General features: G+C 40.8%; 1 protein-coding gene across 11 annotated transcripts in view; it reads right to left on the reverse strand.

Annotated features, from left to right (window-relative positions):
- Positions 1 to 323: 323 nt before the first annotated feature.
- Positions 324 to 22298, reverse strand: part of mvb12bb (multivesicular body subunit 12Bb) — a 33134-nt gene continuing 11159 nt past the window's right edge. Inside the window, exons 7-10 of one of the 11 annotated variants that reach the window (XM_044196416.1) lie at positions 17302 to 17360; positions 5521 to 5576; positions 5026 to 5085; positions 324 to 1321 (exon numbers count right to left, since the gene is read on the reverse strand). In XM_044196416.1, coding sequence (XP_044052351.1) covers positions 1280 to 1321; positions 5026 to 5085; positions 5521 to 5576; positions 17302 to 17360 — 217 coding nt within the window. In that variant the 3' untranslated portion in view covers positions 324 to 1279. The other 10 variants (XM_044196415.1, XM_044196418.1, XM_044196414.1 and 7 more) reach the window with 10 other exon arrangements.

A 22298-nucleotide genomic window follows, 5' to 3' on the forward strand; every position in this document is an offset into this window, starting at 1 on the left:
TCACTGACATGAGTGTCACCTTCATGAAGGAGCGTGAAAGCTGTTCCCTCTGCACAGGATTCTTCAGACCGTCGCTCTGATTTCAGCGGCAGAACAGAGGAGTTAACGCAAATGCTCGCAGAGGGTTGTCATCTGTTGTACGCTTCATTAAACACCTGTGAATACCAAGAGCCATTAGGAACTTTAGTCAGGAAAAAAATATCTGCACTGTTAGCAGAATCTACAAGTTCACAAACTTAGCAGGCAGAGAGTATAATTAACAACAGGGACATTAATCCATTAATGAGTTTCTAATACTAATTACACCTGCAAAAATGTGTAAATGTGGATTCAGACAATTTAATTAGTTGCAAATGACACATGTGAGCAGGAGTGAGAAGATAGTGATGTTTTGGTATCCAAGTGTAAATTGTGCTTCTGGATTTGGCAGCAAAGTGGCAGCAGTGTGTTTTTTAGTTTGTTAAAAAGAAAAAAATATTCACTTTCATGAATAAAGATTTGTTTTGGATATTCAGAAAATTAGGTTTTGTGAATTTTAAAATACCTTAAAAAAAAAACGTGAGGAAATTGTCACAATTTCTGCAAAAAATCATCCTCCCTACAGCTGTAGATAGGAATACTATATTTCAAAGCTGAAATTTAATGTGGTGTTCTATTCTTAAAGACCTGACTCAGTAGAGGAGTCACTGCTGACATGGGTGGGTGTCTGGGGTAAAAGGCTCCTGTGTCTCAAAGCTCTGCTCGTTCGTGATGCACGCTGCTCATGATGAACTTTGTGATGGAAAGATGCTTCTGCTGGAAAATGAACGTCAGAGGGGCCTGTTTGCGTGTGATGAGATTGCTTCTCTGTTCACTTTTGCCCTCCCTGAGTGCTATTCACTGTCAGCATGGCCCTGTTATTCTGTTGAGCAAAACGTGAGTCACAGCTACGGATATTAATTAGTTTTGATTTATTTTGAGCATGACCCGGGCAACACTTCTTGTAAGACTATCTGAGTAAAATAACACAAAAAACTAATTTAGAAAAGTCACTTTCAAGATAAATTGATAATTTTCTAAATGATTAAAAAAAACCTTCAAGAACTTAATCATTTAAATAGAATCCATCAAGGTAAAAATACTTTTTCTGTCTTAAATTACATAATATACAGCTGCGGTGTATCTCAAACCTTTTCTTAATTTCATTAGTTCATTATTCTATAAATGATCCCATTGGTCCATCTGTAGTGTTTCAGTCCATGTGGCTCTGTCTGTCAGGTTGTGAAAGCTGGGTGGAAAGTTACACAGCAATGCTTCGCTCTGTGCTGAAGTTGTAGTAAAACTGCATGAGAAGAAGGAGAAGAACAAGTACACACTGATGAATAAAAATAAAGTCAAAACAGATACCAAAGCAAATAAATACATACTTTATAAAACACTGCAATGAAAAGCAGCTTATCACAAACTGAGTACCAACACAATCATTTGAACAACTCTCTGAATGTTCTAGACTGATATTAAACTGAAGTATAGATTAAAAATGTATTGATATAATGTTATTCCCCCACTTTGAAACTACAGGCCTACAATTAGCCCTACAGCAGAGTGCTGAGATGGTCGTCCAGAATGAAGATTGAGAAAATACAAACAAACACTTCCCCCTTCTGGCACGTCATGGACATGACTCCTTAAAAAACCAAGAGGGGTTCAAACATTCTTTGCTCATGTAGCATTAAAAGGCAAGAAAGCATGTAATGTTTTTTCAGTTTCGCTGATTATATAAGTCATTCTTCTATTGAAAATATAAAGATTTCGTACCCTACTGAGCAGACTGAGTAGACTTTTGGTGGCAGAAGCCTATTTTGTCCAATTTTGGCACATAAAATTTGGTGCGTCCACTATCAGCTATCAGCTACATTCACTCAGTCAGTTTTTGGATCCACAGCAATCGCTGGCCTCAAGTTAACTTACACAAAAATGATTCCTCACCTCCACGCAGTGAGGTATACAGATGTTAAATTTGGGAAAAAGGGAGCGCTGGTCTTGACTGGTATTCGGTATCAGCAGATACCCTGAGTTGAGGTATTGGAATCGGTATCTAAAGAGAAAAAATTGGAGTCGGTGCATCCCCCAAAATATTAGCTGTTCCCAGAAGAACCCAGACCTATAACGTAATTTAATCAAATTTCCTAATTCTATTCAATAAAATAATTTAGAAATTATTAAGAAATTATCATAAGAAAGACAAAGCTACTTAGGAAAGTGATTAAGGCAATTAAATAATCTACATTAACAAAGACTATCATTTTTGATTAGTTTTAAACTGTTTTAAAAATAATAAACACATTAATGATTTTGTTGTGGGTGCAGTTCCACTGGATAAACAGTGAAGTTTTGTGACACAAAGTAGTGCACACTTCGCCTAGTTAGACAGTTGTATTACTGCAACACAGCACTAGGTGATGCTGTATGATCACTGAAATAAGTTTCCAAATCTGCAACAGAAGCCACAGAGCCACAATGGCTCAACCGGGTTCTCTCGATCAAAATACCACCTTCGCCGATTTTCATCTAGTTGAGGGGAAGCTGCAAGTTACCCAAAACCTGTCACATATCACAAGCCTGTTAGTTGTGAGGAAATTCAGCCCCCCACCACACAAAAATTCAGTCTCAACATCTGGCACAGTAAATAAATAATCCTATGTGTACGTGTGTGTGTGTGTGTGTGCGCGCGTGGATGATGGATGGGGGAATGGGGTGTTATCAGGGAGAGCATGTATCAATGTCTGCCAGTTTTACACACAGGCTGACAGGACAGTGACACACTAGAACATGGGCGGTAGTCACCTAGACGAGCCGAGCTTCATTTCCTGTCCCTGCTCCACTGCCAAAAATATGTGACATGTTGTCTTCATTAATTCCACCTCTATTTGGAGCTCTCCCTCTCACACCTCTCACACACCCCTGTACACTACTGTCCCTCCATATATTCACATGGCAACACACACACACATACACTGGCACAGAAACACACACAGATAACTTCCGGCAAATACTGAAAACCCATCATACATAGGTGCTAATGAAAAGCCTGTCATGTGTGCATACACACTTCTTTCCAGCATACTCCCTCTGAAAATCATTAGCCAGCCGCCAACAACATTTTTCAGCAGAGCAAACTACATAAAGATGTCACTTTAAATCGCTTACTAATTAACACTTAAAAAGACACAAATTAGATATGCGTGGCTAAAAGCAATTATAATATCCGCAAGTTTTGTGAGTCATTTGGGAAATGAAAAGAATGCCTAATTGCTGGAACCAACATCATCTGAGACACGGCTTAAGTGATGCCTGTTAGGAAATGGTCTTATCTACAACTGTGGCTGTGATTACAACAGTTTTCCTCAATTGCATGTGCATATGTATAATTCTAGAGAGTACATCTCTTTCATGAATCTATATATTTTTTAATAGGTTTAGAAACGAGGCCATTAGATTCTGTGCAGAAAGCGCCTCTATTTTCTGGAGAGGGAAAAAAAGCTCCACAGTCAAGCACAGACAGTGACCTCTTCTGGACAAAAGAAAATAATATTAAAAAAACTACTAAAAAACTACGGGTTTTTCTGAATGTCAATATTTTTTGTTTTATATTACCAAGAATGAGCTGCCACTTTTCCAGAAGCCTTGAGTGCAGAAAACATAGTGGACATTACATTTATAGTGGAATATTGATATATTAAGAAAAAAATACAATACTACAGACACACACCACTTCCTTAAAGAAACACTTCTGCTGTCCAAGATGTTTGCGAGAACATCACCAACTACATTTCCGTCCTTGTTCTGCAGATATCATTGTGGTATAATAATAAGAGGAGAGAAGTAAAAATAACACAATGGTGAGGGATGTTTCCACTTGGAAACTAATTATCAAGCTAAGCTGTGACTTCATCCTCATCAGCCTGGCCCCACCATTAATCTTGTGCTGTCGTCCACTTCACTAAATCCTGTGTGTTACACTATCTCACATTTACTTCATCAGCTCCAGCGCGGCTGTAATTAATGATTTCTCATGCCCCTTCCCTTCCCCAGCTCAGCTCACCATGTGTCCTCCTGCTAATCACACTCTCTGAGAAGAAAGAAGGAGGAGAGGAGAGGAAGAAGGAAAAAAAGACAAGAGCATATAGGATGAGCAGCCAGCCTGTCTCCACCCTGGAAAACACCCACATACACATACACGTACATGCCATTAATACCTTCACTGACAAAGAGCTTCATACAGATGACCATATGACAAGATGGCGACTCTGTGTGATTTGGATAGTATGTGACAGAAGACAGAGGCAGAGTGCAGAACAGACACCCGGTTTGATGAGGGAGTGTTTGCTCTGTAACACATCTCAAACCCAACAGCACCTGTTCTTTTACAGTGGTCTGTCACTTCCTGGCAGTTCTGATACCAAGATACCGTGCTAATGAGAGAGAAGGGGGGTTGTCACTCTCTTTAAGCACACACACACACACACACACACACACACACACACACACACACACAGACTCTCTTTCTCTTGCTCTCACAAACACATGGGCTCTAAAGAAGGAGCTGCACACAGATTATTTTCTTCCTACGAATGCCTGCAGGCTACAGTGTTTCATCAGAAATGGGGAGGACTTTGTAGCACTTTTATTTGCTCTACATGATCTCTAACTTTTTCACTACTGAAGATGAAGCTGATTGGAAACTAGTTAAACATGCAGAATCTAACCAGAAAAGCTCCTGAAGATCTACAGCACTGTGCGAGATGCTAGATTGAGCTGTTTGAGAGAAGAATTGGGGAATAAAAGTCAAGTGTTTTGGAACAGGAGACGAAGCTTTTAAGAGAGAATGGCTGCCTAGCCTGGCCATGCTTTTATTCAATTGGGGCTTAGTGGAGCCAACAGGGCCTCGCTGTCTCAGACACTTAATTACAACCCCAAGACCGTTTGCTTTGCATTCTGGGCCAGCGGCGTCAGCGTCAGCCGAGCGTTGCAGCCTCTACTCACTTCCTCCTCGATCTCTGCCAGGGATTTGATCGTAATGCCCATTAAATTGACTTGCTGCATCTGAAATCAAAAGTGGGGGGGTGGGGGTGGGGGGGAGAAAAAACACACAAGAAACATGGCGGTTAGGCTCATGGCTAAGTAAGCATGCTTAAAATCTTTAATCCTCTCCCTCTTGGTGTCAATACAAACGGGGCTATAGTGACAACCGCTGCCAGCCAGCCAAATGGACTGCATTGAACCAGCTCTGCCTGACTGCACGCATTCATCACTCAGTCTGGAGGAAAGGAAAGGAAAGGAAAGGAGAGGAAACAAAACTGAAGAATAGAAAAGGGAAGTTAAAGGAATGGAAGAAAGAAGGGACTAATGGCTGTATACTGTGAAAAAGAACCAAACCACAACAGGTTGCAGGACAGTAACTATCATGACCCCTCTCATATTATTTGTAATAAAGCAATCATTTTGCTTTGTGTCGCTAGTTCTGGCAATAATTTTTACCTCTTTGGGGTTTTCATAAAACTTCTCAGAGATCACAAAGGGCACATCATGCAGAGCTGCAAAAAAGTAAGAAAAAACAAAGTTTAAAGTTGACTTTCATACAAAAAAAAGAAAGAAATATTACTCCCTATTTTTGATCCTGAGTATTTCTACAAGACTAAACGTGGGTTTATAAAACAGCAAAGCTATCAACATCCGACACCCCGACACCTCCCCTCCTTCCGTCTATGGAGAGAAGATGAAAGGCCTTCCCATTCTCCGCTGTATTTGAGCACCTCCACTCTCTCCTCCAACCCAGCCCTTTCCCAACTCTCTTCCACTTTAATTACTCTTGATTATTCCCGATTCCGTCTTGTCTGAGAGATGTTCACCTCCGAAACAAAGACGCACTCACACTAGGCACAGAAAAGCGGAAAGAAGAGAGACAAAACATTCACCAGATATCAAATTTGCATGAAAATAAGCCACACTGTTCAGCCGGCAAAAAGTGGATTGAAATGAGGACTTGCCAAGAGCGTGGTGGTATAATTAGCATTTGACCAAACAAACGAGCTTCAACAGAGCTATAATTAAGCAGGCCTGTAATTAAGTGTATGCCCTTTATCATAATGATCGTGGTTAAAATGGTGTGATGGCTGCCAGTTGATTATTAATGGTGTAACCCCGTACTGCATGCATCCTGCACTGGAATCAAGGTGTCACGACTGTCAGGCTAGAGAGCAGCCCTTTGTTTATAAAATACATTAGGGCCCAAATTAACACAGGGTGACAAGGGACACAAAGCCTCTCGTTTCCAGACTGAAGGGAAAACTGCAGCTGCTCAGCTTCATTATAAAACTCCCAAATCTGGAGGCACAAAACTTGCTGCCGTTGGCTTCATCAGGAGCCCCAAATATCAAGAGGCCAAGCTTCCAACTGGTGTTCCTTTAACCACAGTCCATCAGGCCGCTGGCACAGGAAAAGGAACTCATAAATGTAAGCCTGAAGCTGTTCATGAGTCATCGTTTTGGAGCTGACACTCCTTTTGGTCTTTCCTGTTCACAGCAATATTTTAAAGTATGAAATTCTAAAATATCCCTCACTTTGACACTTATGTGACTTGCTTTCCTTTCTTGGTTATTACACAGATCCTCAGTTTGGTACTTTCCACACAAGTGTAGTACAATGTGATCTTTGTAATCAAAGCAAGACCCTCACACTCATGACCACAGGAAAGCTTATTTAGTTTTGTGGCCTCCAATCATCTCCCACAGTAAAAATGTAGTCGTAACAAGAGTCTACAGCCATACTATTGGCTCTGTGAGGCCGTACTTTGAACTAAATGCTATAACAATGCTAACAGGCTGATGTTAAAGGGAAAATTCTGAGCATTTTATGTGGATGTCCAATCGGTGTTGATGGTGAATGCAGCCGATTGAAGCAATACATTTCTCTGTGCGTGCTATATTGACCGAGAAGGCTGAGTTTTCCAAGTAGTTCTTCCAGCATCCAGCGCCGTCATTTGACATGACAGTGATGCAGGAAGAGGAAGAACTACAGGCTACTTCAGCTTGGATTTCTAGCTTGAGCCTCAAAAACAAAACTTACTTGTTCTCTTTGCTTGTATTGCAAACTAGCTATTTTTCTAACAGCAAAAACGGGATACATTTTACAATATTTTGGCTGACTCAGATATTCGGCCGTATTTATTCGAGAATACGCCAAAGAAATGCAGCGGAGAGAGGCTGAGGTTGCATTAGCCATGCAAAAGGACCCTCCAGAACCAGAGCCGCCGAGAGCAAACACAGACTGGTGGTGCCTTTGCTCAAATTGCCCTCTGATGCCAACAGAAACTGAATCATTCTGCTTCAATGAATTACAGCAGAGGTTTTGTTGGATGCTGTCACCGACACCAACCCTGAAAGAACTCGAGTGTGTGTTACTATGCATGAAAGTTTTACTCCTCACTTGGACAGAGGTATGCTGGAGACCTGCTTCAGGCTCCCGAAGTGAACTGGAACTGGAAAAGAACTGGAAAAGACCACCAAGACAAGCAGCACCGAGAGGGCAGTGAGTATTTTTGTCACCTAACGCCATGTTTTGGCCAACAAAGTAATAGCTAACATTATAGGCTAGGGTGGTTGGACTAATGCTGTAATAATGAGGGACAGTCAAGAGAAACGGTGTGAACTTTAAGTCTCATTTGAAGCCAACTAAATAACGAGTAGTAGTAGCTTGGAAGCCGGTAACTATTTTCATGTTACTGCTTGGTGGGTGGGCGTGGGTGTCAAAAGCTTGGCTCTGCGAGCAGAAGAACTCCTGCTCGGCCAATATACCATGCACTGAGGAATTTATTGCTTCAATTGACTACGTTTATCATCAACACTGACTGGACATCCAAGTAAAAGGTCCCTTTAAGTAGATTAAATGTTTACCATGTTCAACATCTTAGTTTAGCTTGTTAGTATTTGCTAGCACTAAAAAAATTACAGCTGAGGCTGATGACCTGACGATGGCACTAGATCAAAAATTAACGGACCACCAAAGTTATTATAATTATTCCTGAGGGGGATATGAGTGTGTACCTGGAATCCATCCAGTAGTTATATTTCACTCAAAACCATAAATGTCATCCTCATGGTGGTGCTAGAGGAAAAGTCACCAAAGTTAGTAGGCACCATGGACATCTGAACCAAATTTTATGTCAATCTATCCAATAGCTGCTGAGATATTTCAGTCAAAGTGGTGGACCAACCAACCGACTGACGGACGGACCTAAAGACTGACATTGCCATCCCTAGAGCCATGCTGCTAGCATGGCTAAAAAAGTGCAAGAAGTGAAAGGCTCAGCCTTTTCCACTCACCCAAGGGCTGTTCAATGCCCCAGCCTTGACACCCACCTCCCAGTAGCATCTTTGGATGAGTGGCTATCTGGAGCAGCAAACAAACCAAAGGGATTGGGTAGGTACAATGGCTTGTTTAAGCTCATAAAAACAAGTGAATAAACATGCACTTCTGTGTCGCTGGGAGCACCAACACCAGGCAGAGATAGGTAGGGAGAATACATTTGAATCAATAGCCAGCAATGGGAAGCAGAGATTGTAGCTGCTGATGGATCTGCGTGGCACGGACAGATGAATGCACAGAGCTGAAGGCCAGAGAGTTTCTTTATTGCTCACGGATTACATTTAAAACCAGATCTCACTTTGTATTCCTCCACCATCTATACTAGAGAGGCTATCTTACATCCAGACAAATGGAGAGGCACGGGAGATGACTTGGTGGTAAGAAATGGATACCAGAAATCTGAAGGTGCAAAGGGCAAAAATAATGTAAATCCAATCTTCTGACCAGGAATCCCAGTATGAAGCATGTTCTAGCCACTCAAATGGCCAGGCTACAGTCCATTAACTCATGAGTGTATTGCTGTGTAGGGAATTGGGTAGTTATTTGGCATTTGGAGTATGTGAGTGCAGTCAATATGAAAACATCTGGCAGGAATTTTGGTACAATGACTATGATGATGATGATGATGATGATGATGATGGCAGTGGAGGTGGGCGCAGAGGTGGAGTTAAGTAAGGAGGACCCTGTGGCTTGAGTGATTGTAGTGTAAAGAACGAAGTCAGCACAGGGCCCGTGTGGATCATTGCCTTATTAATGGCTCCGTCAGGTGCGATGAGCAATGGCTGCATTGTCATCTCCAGCCCCTGGGCACAGATGAATGGCTGTTTCAGGGCGGGAAGGGCTCCCTCGTACGCTGGGCTGAGCACTAATCCCTCACTCTTCCATTGTTGGATGCACTGTCACCCACGACTTCAGCAGCGCCATACATTGCATTTCCAGGGTTCTAACAGACATGGCCATGCACACAGGCATACATACACAAACACACACATAAACCACACCGAGTTGTGCTCCGACACTGACTGATGGAAAAATATGCGTGGGTGATCGAGCATACCCCATATTACCTGAACCACAACTCAAGAGTAACACTTTGGGAATGCTGATGAACTTTTATTTTACACTTCACTAATTCAGCAGAATTGCATTGATCTCTGTCTAGTATGATTACTTGGGTGAATCTGTTTCGCACCTGAATTAAGTGAGAAAGTCACAGTCAGGGCAATAATCTGTAAGTGCGAATGAGAATCTATTACGACTTTTTACCCATGATTGAGCCGATTTCCATTGTTTAATACCATAAAATAATAATAAATAATAAATAAAGCTGTTCAAAAACAGGTTAGAGCTTTATCTGGAACCTGCTGTATTTCATATTCCAAACAATTGGATGTTGCCTTTCCTCTTTGTGTAGCCAGGCTAGACATTGCAATACCTTTCCTGTCGGTGTGACTCTCAATTTGAGGCGGATTCTTTATGCAGACCATGGAAATGCTATTCTAGTTGCAGACCTCGCTCTCTGTCACCTCTGCAGATAATGGTGAGTCGATGAACAGAGAGCTGGAGGAGGACCCCCTATGCCCACTCACAGCCCTTAGCCCCACTCTGACATGAGAAATAGTGCCCAGGCCTGACAGCATCTCGGAGACATATTGTAGTTTATTTTGTCGCCCGGGCATGCCATCTGTGCCATTCCAATAGAGGGTGTGTGTTCAGGCTGCTGCAAGAGAGAGGGCGCGAGGCTCCGGGTCCCTCAGTAGCGCTGCAGCCACGGCAGGTCATTAGTCAAATTGCCTAATGAGAGAGAATACAAATGGCCCCCTACCCTGACAGGAGGAATTTTGGAGGTGTCAGAGCTCCTGACCCGTGCTATGAGAACAGATGATAGCGAGTTGCTATTTTCAGATTCTTTTAATGACTATGGCTCTATGAAACCCATTCTTTTTCTTTTATCTTTTTACCGCTTTTTCAAGCCCTCTAGACAGATCAGTGAAAAAAAAAACTTTTCAATGTTAAAATCTCACTTGCAAAAGTGGAAGTGTAACTTTTGAATTATTTAAATGTTTACTGGGGAGTCAATTAACATTCTAAAAAGTGTATAAAATTAATACTAAAATAGATCACGCACTGAAATGATGTTGAAGGTTTCTGATAATCTATTTTTATTTGTTTCTGCCGGCTCTGCGCAGCTTCCTTCCCCAGTCTCACTCTATGTAGTATGTGCAAGCTTCTGTTGCAATTCTCCTAACAGCAAGTCATTTAGTTTATACTAAAATATTAATTTCATCTCAACCAAATGTTCAAAAATGTAAACAAATGTTTCTTAGTGTGAAGAGTAGTATGCAAGACATCCAGTGGATGAATGTGCTTATAGTTGCATATTACAGGCTAGAGTTGCTAAATACTCAGGTTTATGGAGAGAAACTGTGGAGGGAAAGCAGAAGAGAAGCACCAAGGGAGTGGAGAGAAGCGGAATCATTTTACACAAGCTTGCAGTTGGTCCACTTTGATGAACAATTTTACAAAATATATTTTCTACTATTTTGGCAACAAAAGGTGGTGTATTCTTACAGTATATGATATATTAACTGTATATAAAATGTGATAAATGCACAAGCAATAGCATTAACTAGTAACACTAGTTGAACAGTGAAGTTTTATATGACAAATACCAAAACAAAAATGAGAACATACTCTCTCAAAAAATAAAAAACAAAACAAAAACAATAGTCTCCAATGCCATCGACAGTAACTGTTTTATTCCCCTACATTAAAATTCTACTTTTTTTGTTACCAGAGGGATGCAAAATGGCAAGCTTATGTAGAATGACCCACTTACTTTTCCATCTGTGACAAGCAGTCCTTGAAATCTGGTTGTGGGTAGGGAGCCAGGAGGCAATCCCAGTCGGGCGCTGGTCCATCAGTCTTCCAGAAAGTGGGCAGAGCCAGAAACACCTACAGTGAGTTGGCCACAAACACCGCTGCATCACACCGAATGTTCTGAGGAGGTGCGTACATGTATGATAACTTCTTCAATACAGGCCCTGTATATGTTATGCATATATGTTAGAGCCATTTCAAGTAAAGTAAGTACCAAAATTCTTGTATTAACTGCATTAAAAGCAGGCAGTACTGGAGAAGTACTGGTAGAGCCCTTTTTGCTGGCTAGCTATTGAGAGCTATCATGAAATTAAATGGACAATCAGACTTTAATCAGCAGCACAGTGTCTTTTAAGACACTGCCATGGCACTAGCATTGATCCCCAGCTGTGGCTGCTGGTAAATGTGCAGCAGAATGTGTGTATAAATGGGGTACGCCTCTCTGGACAAGTGTAAAAGCTGGCAGAGGGCTGACAGTAAATTGCATGTGCCGGATGGGACACAGCAGAAGGCACAATTACACAAATCCCCTCTTAATTAGCGGTTCTGTGGGCAAACTAACCCGTAATGATGAGAGGGATGTGGCGAGCCCCAGAAATCCTAACAAGAAACACTCACCACCACTGGAGACTGGGTCATATGGCCCCGGTTCCCCTCAAGTAGTGACTGACGCGTGATCTGTTTTGATCAGCGCAGCTGCAGGAGAAGACTCCCATGTTGCCCTGCTCCCCACAACCCCTAGCCCTCGCTGAGCTACTTGCCCTCAGGACTGTGGGTAAAGCAGCAGGCCCTGTGTGGTTATGGGTGGCATTATTAAGTTCTCCATGCTCACAGTACCGGGCAATGTAAAGTGGCATCTCACACGGTGAGTAATGAACTGTGCCAGAGTGGAAGCAGGAGGGATGACAGCCAAAGAGGCCTCCTTGGCAGCCACTAACCTGGGCATCCACCAATTTATCATCCCCTAGAACCAATCCACCAATGCTGCGCTGCCATTTGTCATTAATTATGCTAATAAGGACACCATTACTCTCCTGATGAAACAGGCGACTGTTATTAGTATAATGCATTTACAGTTTGATACATATGCATTTGCTTATTAGTTTTACTGTGTGTGGATTAGTGGACTTTAAAAGAGATATTTTCAATTACTTAAATAAAACACTACTTTAAAAATGTACCGTTACAGAGGAGCCCAGGACGTTTCTGTACACACTAATTGACTATTATGAAATGACAAGGCAACTGTTTCATAATCATACACCCTAACATAAAAATGGCCTCATCTATGTAAAGACGCTGATGTGTTTGAACTTTTTCACAGCAGACTTCATGGCTCTAAGCAAACCAGTCTGAGCAGAACTATTTAATATAGCTTCTAGGAGCCCCAGATGCCCTTTTCCAAAACGACTTCATTCCCAGAATCTCATTGTGCTTTCTAAATCACACCACAGTATGTATTAGAAGATCATTAATTACAAACTTAACAAGTCAGCAGAGCCATTAAAAGATCTTTAAGGCATATTTGACCATAAATCTCCTTAAACTATATTTAATGACTGGATTTTTGTGAAATATTTTTTATCAAGTTCTAATTAGATGTGTGATAACAAACCCTGCTGTACATGGGGCAAATGAGGGAGCCGTGACAGGCCCATCCATTGAGGCTGTCCACGTTTGGACACTGAAACTAATGGAGCACTGCTTCTATCTCAGGGATGGATAGAAAGCAATGAGGGATGAGACTCCAGAGTCCAGTCTGGCCTGCAAATGCAAAGCCATTTAAAGTCTCTTATTTGACTGTAATAAAGGTCCAAAAATGCCTGAGGGCCTCCAGTCAAAAATTCCATTAAGAATCATTCAGGATTGATCCCCCAAATACTGAATGGCACTATCACACTGGGATCGATCATGTTTTGAAAATAACCTGGATAGTCCAATAGGATTTTTGACATATCACTAGGATAAACGTCAACAGGATTTTATTGAAAGGGTGTTTTACCAGTTTAAATCCAACAGTGCGTTTTGACTGATACACAGTCTATACAAAATAAAAACCTTTTTCTAATGTTTGCCTTCAGAGATTCTACACAAGACCAGAGACCAAGTGGGTTGAGATATTTTTTTAAATGTTGTTTTCTTTATGACACGGACAATAACTCTCCTAACATCTCTCTTACCTTCTTGTTTTTGTCTTTTTAGCATAGATTTTTGTTCATAGCATGCTGGAGTGATTTTTGACTTTGTTTAATTCAGTTCTGTAGTATTCACCCCAAAACGTTGAAACTATGCTGCTATTTCAATATCGAAAATGCACAGCTCAAACTTAAATCAAATGTGAAATGTGCAAATCTGAACACTGTGTAATTTAAAAGCCATCAAATTATTAAGAAGAAATTCAACACTGCTTTATATCACTAGCTGCTGGGAGTAGTAAACAGTTTGAGGACGTGTGTGTGTGTGTGTGTGTGTGTGTGTGTGTGTGTGTGTGTGTGTGTGTGTGTGTGTGAGTGAGTGTACATTAGGTGTAAATAGTATTCTCCTGGTGAACCCCCCTCTCTCTCTGTTTCGCCTTTTGCTGACCATGGGAATTAAGAAGCAAAACGTGGGTTTTAAGAGCGTTCCTTCCATGTCTTGATGTAAGCTTTGGCATTACTTCAGACATCAAGATCGGTTTCATAGAAATCCCATTCCATCTAAAGTAAAAGCTCGGCAGTAAATCTGCCCTATACTCCCCCATAACACTTCCATAAATGATTCATTCAGCTCAGTTTAGCTGATGCAAAACAGAATGTTAGTGAGTTGTGGATGGAGCCTGAGCTGCAAGTGGAGGACCAACCCCGCTGCTTAGTAATTTCATCAATCTCTGGAGAGAAAGAGAGGAGAAAAGAGAAAGAAGAGAACGGCGTACACTAATAATAACTTTTGTGTCACTATCCAGAGGTCATGTTTTTTAATCCCTCAGCCTAAAGAATTGTGTTATTCTAAAATATAACCCCAGCGGTGCCGAAGCAGTTGAGATCCATCACGGTTTGAGATAAGAGCCGGCTGATCTCCTCCTTCTGCACAGCCTCGCCCAGAACTACACAGGGAGATAAGATGGAACTTTTGTTTGAAACCTGATGAGAACCCTCTTAATGAAAGTGCTGCGCCAAAAATAATCTTTTTTCTCCATGTTAGTCAATCAAGAAATGGTGTAGTTGGGGGAAAAAGAGGAGAAAGAAAGTAATTTTGCATAATCAGTGAGCACCATCTGGAACAATTAACCAAATTCCACAGAACTCAGAGGATCAGTCATATTGGCTTATTAAAGATCCAGAATTATACAAGTAATAAATCCTTGGAAAAACGAAGCGTACCCCTGCCTGTCACGACTATTTTAACTTCAAATACAGTGGAATACTTGATAAGGCTGAAAAGAGGAGATTAATATATGCAAATTATGTCGAGCATTTAAAAGCCCCCCAACAACTGTCTCGTTTTTTTTCTTTTCTGTCTCTTATTACAGGGCTTTATGTTTTATTCATACACCAACTCACCTGTCATTTCATAAGCTATAATATTATGAGGGTATTATTAAACAGCATAAAGTGGAGCTTTAATTGGAAAGCTCCATTGCATTTTCCAATTATTTGCAGCAAATTAAAAGCAGATGCACATAGTTTAATAAGAATTCTAATATTGTTTCCTGAAAATCAAAAATCACTGTCATCCTGCCAAGATATTTTGCAAACCCAAGTTAATTTTGAGCCTCCTATTTTTTCCTCCTCCTCCTCCTCCTCCTCCTCTGAAGGATGAACTGTCTCGTGTCTTTTAATTGAAGTTCCTCTAATGGATAGGGAAATAATTGCTCTCCATATTACGTTAGATCAGGGCCAATGTCAGGATTTATTTTTGATTAATTCAATAGATATGTAAATGTATTACTTTTTATTACGTGTACCTTTTTATCAGGTGGATGTCTGCTGAATACTATATGTTGTTCAGTAGGTAATGAAGAGAGACTGCAATGCAACAGACTGAACGTCACGTCACACAGTTTTAGACTTTTTTTCAACACCTTTACATTTATTTTTTATCAAACATATAGCTTTTAGACACATTTCATGAATGCAAGTTTAATTACTTTTAAAATACCCTGCTTTTCTGTCAATGTATGAATAACAGACCTAATTGGCAAAAGGACTTGGCATGGATCAAAGCAACGTAGTAAAGAAAAGCAAAAGGTTGGAGCTGCGATGAAAACTTGATAACTTTTCAAATGAGCTTGAACTGTCAAGTGAAAGAGGGCTGCAAAATAAATGTGAATTTTTAATATTCTGGTAATAAATGTCAAAGCGCCTGCACATCACATCTGTACATGATGTGACTGCAGATGACAGATTTCCCAGACATGTTACCTCTCCTCCCCACAACTCGCTTTTTTTTTGTGGGGTTTTTGTTTTGTTGGGAAGTGACGGAGGGTTTAATCAAGAAAGCAGGCAATTCATCAATCCTAAAGAAGGCGCCTGTACAACCCTGACAGAGCGCACATGGTTTTAGACCAACTCGAACCTGGCCAGCTGTCAGCCCACACACACTCGTGCACATGCAGGCACCCACGCACCCACACACACACACACAAACACACACCGGAGCTACCACCGCTAACAATTAACACAAATAGGCTGTCGGCTACGACCTCACACTTGGTCTGCAGGCTATCACATTGTTAATGAAGGGAAAGTTGCGTTCTCTTACATTCACAATGTGATGCTATAAGGCTGACGAGTACACAGTCTCTAGCAATAAACCCAAGAACCGTCTCAGGCTAACTCTTTAAACAGCTCATGAAGGGACACATAAAGGTAGAAGAAATAGGGAGTCTGTACAGCTGCGAAGGACAGTTTTCTGGAGATAAATGATGACTTCTGGCAGCGTACTGTACAGTATGTGCATGTTCTTCACTGTCACTCAAACCCTGTCCCAGTGGAGGAATCACACACCCAATGCCACAAACCACTCCGCTGTGTGTTAATGTCTGCTCCTTCAGGGCCACACTTTGCACAGTTGTCTTGACTAACTTATAATGTGACTGTCATACCAAAACAATGATGTATTAATCATTTTTTTTGTCAATTACGCGCTACTTTTTTTTTTTTGGTGACATACAAAAAAAAAAAGAAAAGAAAAAAAAACAGCTCTGAATTTAGAGACACTTTAAAATGAAAATAAATGTTTGTATTTAAACATATCCTTATGCAGTTCTATTATGTGCACTTCAGCAATTGTTTAATAGCTAGACTTGTATTAAAAAGGCAGGGTGTATCATGGCCATAGCCTGGGTGTGCCTCTGCTTGAGCAGCAGGAGGAATCCTCACCACATGGTGTCTCTCTCCAGCTGGATAAAAACCTGCCTGCCTCATTCTCCTAGTGTGGATCACATGCTCTTTAAGGCTAGAGCATCTCAGCTGGCTCTGACTCTGTGTTTCTGAGGTTATCATAGCTAAGCTCTGCTTCCTAACGAATTAGCCTTTCTTCTGTTTTAGTCCTGGAGCATTGTACTATAGTTGAGTTTCTCCCTGACAAAGAGAAGGGAATTCGTCCAGTGCATGCACGGTACATATGTAAGTATGGCATGCGATGGATCATCTTTGACAGCTGTTAAATGTTCTCGAGTGTAATGCGCAGCTCCTCTGGGAAGTCACGTTCGCTCAGATAAGCAAAGCTCTGTACAGTATCCATCAGTGAGGAGATCTAGACACAAAGCGTTAGTAGATCAAGTACCAGAGGAGCTGCCTTTATGTACAGGTGGAGATGAAGCAAGACATTCAGTGTACATAGAAAGCATAAGTACAAATATTGAAACGTTTCTCCAAAATCATAGAGCTTTTTCTTTCAGTACGTTGGCTAAATGTAAGAGATCTGCAGTTTTAATGCATCTTGGGCAAACTATTAAATTCCTCTAATTGTCTATAGTGACCGTCATAAACTACTGTACTGACTTACATACAGTTAAAGTGTGAGACCGTTTACCTGTCATGGTGTAGTTCCCACTGCTCTGGTGCTCGTAGTCCGGCCTGCGCGTGGTCCTCCTGCTGGCAGAAAGAAAGCAGGAATGTTCTCTCAACTGATCAATACTATTTTACTGACCAACATGTTAAAAACATACAAAATGCCCTTAAACTTTGTATTTGACAAGGACAATTATATATATTACAAAGCACATTGTTCGGATAGTAAAATGCAATGCAAGAGAATATATTTAGCATGGAAGCACGGAAACTCCCTCCTTACACAAAGGCTTCTGTCTAAAGGCAAAATAGAGCACTGAAATAACAGGATGAATCTGAAGAGGAGAAATATGGTAAAAGTTAAACCATGCCTCAGCTGCCCAGGGGCTTGAACAGACCTTTAAAGGGGTTTTGGAGCAGGATCTTGTTAATTCTGGAGGAAGTGAGAGATTCCATTATTCAAGGGAAGTCTGTTTTTTTCCCCGTTTCATGGCCTTGTATTACAGAAAACAGCACAGAATGCACTTTGTGGGCAGTTGAAGTTAACAAACCATATAAGATTGAAATCCTCATCAATCAAGCTATCATGAATCACACCCTGTGACTCACCCCTACGGATCGATAAATCCACAGCAAGCAGGAAAAAAATTCCCAGCTTCAAGAGAGCTGCATAACATGACATGCTCTGAAGGTAAAATGAGCTCTGGGATGGCATTATAAAACAAATGATCTTATAATGATAATGCAAAGTAGTTGGCAATATCATTAAAAAGGGAATTGCTCTGATTAGAGGACACACAGGCGTAACAGTTTGTTGTTAAAGACAAAGAACAACGAAGACAAGAAGAATAAGACAGTGCTGAATTATAAAAGACACGACAGATTTTGGGGGTGAGCAGGTGTGAAGTTGCAAATAATGAAGTGTGTTTTGTGTATCATGTTCTGTATTTGGTCTGTTTATGGATAACATAATCATTCTTCCTTTTGGGAGGTGGTTGTAAAATCTAGATTCTTAAAATTTAAGACTAAAGGCAGATCTGCATATTCCAAGGGTGCTGTGCATGAGTTGTGGCTTTCAAAGCCTTATCTCTTCGGATGAGATAAATAAATGTAATAATTTCCATCAAGAGCAATAAAACAAGACTTCTGACAGGCTGTGGTATTTATGAGCTGAAGCCTGCAACTCAGATTTATTTGCAATGAAAGGGTCGACTTTTCTCCTCCTCATTTACATCAGCATTTGGCCATGTTAAATCCAGGCCAATGGTGAATTTTTAAAAGGTTGGCATCAATCTTGTGGGAACAATTGCCATATTCAACGCAGACTTCTTTTACCTCTCAAAGGTTGATTCCACTGCTGAGGAAGAAAGGTACACATCTTTCAAAGCACAGAGACATCCCATGGACTGATAAAGTGAGGGGGGTCGAAATGGTTTAAATGTCTTTTTAGGGCGTCTGTGTTTGGGTTGTTGAGTTAGTACTCAGAAGAAACAAAGAGAACAGAGAAAGTATTAAGTTGGGCTATTTATTTATGTATCTGAAAAAGTGGTACTTAAAATCCCAAAGACTCGGCGTGAAACCAGGGAAATGTGTTCATGAAATGCTTTTCTACAGGCAACCTCCAGGGTTGCTTTTCCCATCTGTTTGAAACACAAAACTGTCTCAATCCAAATTGGTGATTTCTAAATACAATTTTAGGTGCATTGGAGAGGGTAACATATGGCAAATCAATTAGACAACTAATTCTTAAAACAAAAACATGGCAAGTGCATTTGCTAATCAACAGAAGCGTTGGGGCTCATATTATGTCGGCCACTGGAGTTTTGACAACAATTAATCCTCATTTCAGGCAAGGAGAGCCATATTGACACATATTCCTAATTTGAATATTCAATTACAGTGTAGTTCCTCATCAAATTATAGTAAAACTGGGAACATGGCCTGAAAGATTTACACAATTACAACGCAGATCAAGAGTCTTATGTTCCTATGAAATCTGACGGAGTTAAAATCATATTAGTGCGGCAAAGCAAACCATGATACTAAGGATTACTTGACAATAAGAATTACAGTTCAACAGATTTTTTTTGTATGGTGTTCTTTAAGTTGTTCCACATGGACTAAGGAAAAGAGTTGTCTGTGTTAGAAAAAAAAAAAAGAGAAGGAGAATTGAAAGTGGGAGAGACAGTGGGGACAGACAAGCGGTAGTCAGTGGAGAGGTAAGATGAGGATGAGAGTAATATCACTGAAGAGCCAGAGCTGCGATACAGAGAGCTGGAAGCTCTTGTTTTGACACACATCCAGCCTTTCCCGTGACAACATCTCCACACCTTCCTCTATGTGCCGACAGTGCTGCTTTGTGGGAGCTGCTTTCTCACCCATCATTATCCTCCTCTAAGCTCGGTGTCAGGTATTGAAAAGAGGATCTCTCTGAATATGGCGGCAAAATCACTGAACAGTCTGAGCCCATCAGATCTTGGCTGATCATTCGATCATTCCTGGCACCGCTCCGCATCCCTTCGCTTGATCTCCGCTACTTTTTGCAACTTTTCTGAACACAACAAAGTAATGAGTAAGATTGAGCTGGAAGTGATTGTTCTTCAGCACTTCAGATGGGAGATCTGTCAGGCGACACACTGACAGTCACGGTGTCTCTTTCTCTCAAGAGTCGTGTGCAGTGGGAAGTCTTGGTTAACCAGCAAGCAATGAAAGCTGATACAATACTCCTGCAGAGCTGCAGCAATGTGTGGAGTGTCACAGGTAGAAGACAGTGCAATACAAAACGTATTGATATGCATGCCAATTCTGACACTGATGACTCTCTAGGCTTCACCTGTTAAAGAAAAAGCCAACTACAGTATGCAATGAAAAAAAAGAAGAGATACTTGGCCTTGACATTTTTATCAGTGTACAGTTTGATTTAAAAAGTGTCCGTGTGTACAATAGCCTATTATTCTAAAGAGAAATGTCAAAAACCTTGATTCTGAGTGAAGCGAAAGAAATTGCAATATTAGGACAAGGCTAATTTATGCTAGCAGTCACTGTAGAGGTCAGATATCAGCCTCAGAAATGACAGTTTTATCAGGAGAACAAATGGCAGCGTTGGCCAGGAGAAGGAAGGAGGGGGATACTTTACTGGACACATTAAAAGGCTGACCGGATGGTGCAGGTTTTTCACATTATGAAGTCAGGGAGTGGCTGATACCGACTGTCTTGACAGAGAACAAGCCAAAGTGGTTGACATCAAGCTGCAGCTATGAATCAAAACACTCACGCTGGTTGAACCGCTTTAGACAAACTTGATAAAAGAGACATTAAACACACAAGGTTCAAATGAATTTGCAGGGCAGACTACTTAACAGGCCTATACCGAACAGTTTTAGTGGCTCAATATGGTGCGACAGCCTGAGCCAATAAGAAATAACCATTTTAGGTTTAGTGTTTATCCTTGATCCAGCCCGAATGGATGGATGGATGGATTAACCAATTAAAAATGATTCATTCTTTTTAGAGCTGCTGATCAATTAGTCGATCGAAAGAAAATTAGTCGTCAACTATTTTGATATTTGATTAATCACTTCAGTCATTTCTCAAGCACAAATGCCAAACATTTACTGGTTTTAGCTTATCAGATGCAAGGGTTTGCTGCTTTTCTTTTGTCATATATGATAGTTAATGAAATATATTTGGAGTTTCAACATTTGCCTATTAGACGATGAGCTTCCTAGCTACTGTAGCTAGCAGTAGTGACAGTACTTTAGCTATAGGTCTGATCATGCTGACTGAAACTAACTCACAAAAAGGATTGAACAGCCACTGTTGCAACAATCCCACTTTTAGTGGTTACATCTCCTGACAGCCAGCAATCAGATACAGAAACATTTTATTACTGACATTACTGCCTATGGCAGGCAAAAGAAAATATTTCAGACATTTGTAAATAAAATGTAAGACTCTTAATACCTGAGAAAACTGAATTCAAAACTTTTCAAGACCTGCGGATACCCTGTTTTTAGGCGACAAAACAATACAAAAACAATTCAAATGCAACACCTTAGCCTTGATGCAATCACTGTGTGCATCCCATAATGATGCAACACCCTGCAGTTACTGTGTACTGCAGCTCTGCGCTGCTGAAAAAAGCCTTATTTGCGGTTTACGTTTGTACACAACTCTAGCAAGCTCTCGCTGCCTGAGGCAACTTAACATTTGAGGCATCACAGCAGCTTTCAAAATTATAAGGGTCATTAAAAATTTACACATTATTGACTGTATTTAAAACATCTTTTCCACTGACTGTAAAGAGCACTTAAATTTAAGAGGTGCTATTCTCCAAAGGCCATAAAGTTGTTATAGATAGCCCAAAGGAGGCATGGAGGAGAACATTTTCTCTTGCTGAATATGAATAAAGTATAGTGGGGTGCTACTACACAGACAGTTACACTGTAGTACTGTACATACTTGAGCAATCAGTGAGTGTTGAAGAGCTGTTTATAAATCACAGTGTCAAACTATCTAATCGGTGACTTTAAAGAAACTACAGAAATATTTATAGCTGTACGTATGGTTGTCTAAAGTGCATGTAACTACACAGAGAGGATGCCAGATAAATAGTCAAAGAACTGCTGCCGTCTAAATTTCCCACAGTGCCGTCCTTATGTGTCAGTGCATTATGGATGGAAATACTCTCAAAAGAAGACTCTCTGACTGTGGAATGAATTTTAATGTTAATACAAAAACAGCAGCCTGTGATCTCAGCAGGCATCAGGAGGGGGTGTGAGTCGCTTCGAGGTGCAATTTATTCCAACCTCTGAGCCTCACCAACTTGAAAGTGGGTTTCAAAAGAACAGAGGATTACCCGTAAGAGTTGCAAAAGCGTACACGTGGGCCTGAGCGCTCGCCATCACTTCAACACATCAAAGATTATTGACCATTGACGTCCAAAATATGGGCAATTCACAAAACTCTACCCAGTTTGAACTTTGGGTTTTGAATTCACTGCTGTTAATTTTATTGTTG

Source organism: Siniperca chuatsi, linkage group LG5, assembly GCF_020085105.1.
Source record: "Siniperca chuatsi isolate FFG_IHB_CAS linkage group LG5, ASM2008510v1, whole genome shotgun sequence".
Lineage (NCBI taxonomy): Eukaryota > Metazoa > Chordata > Actinopteri > Centrarchiformes > Sinipercidae > Siniperca > Siniperca chuatsi.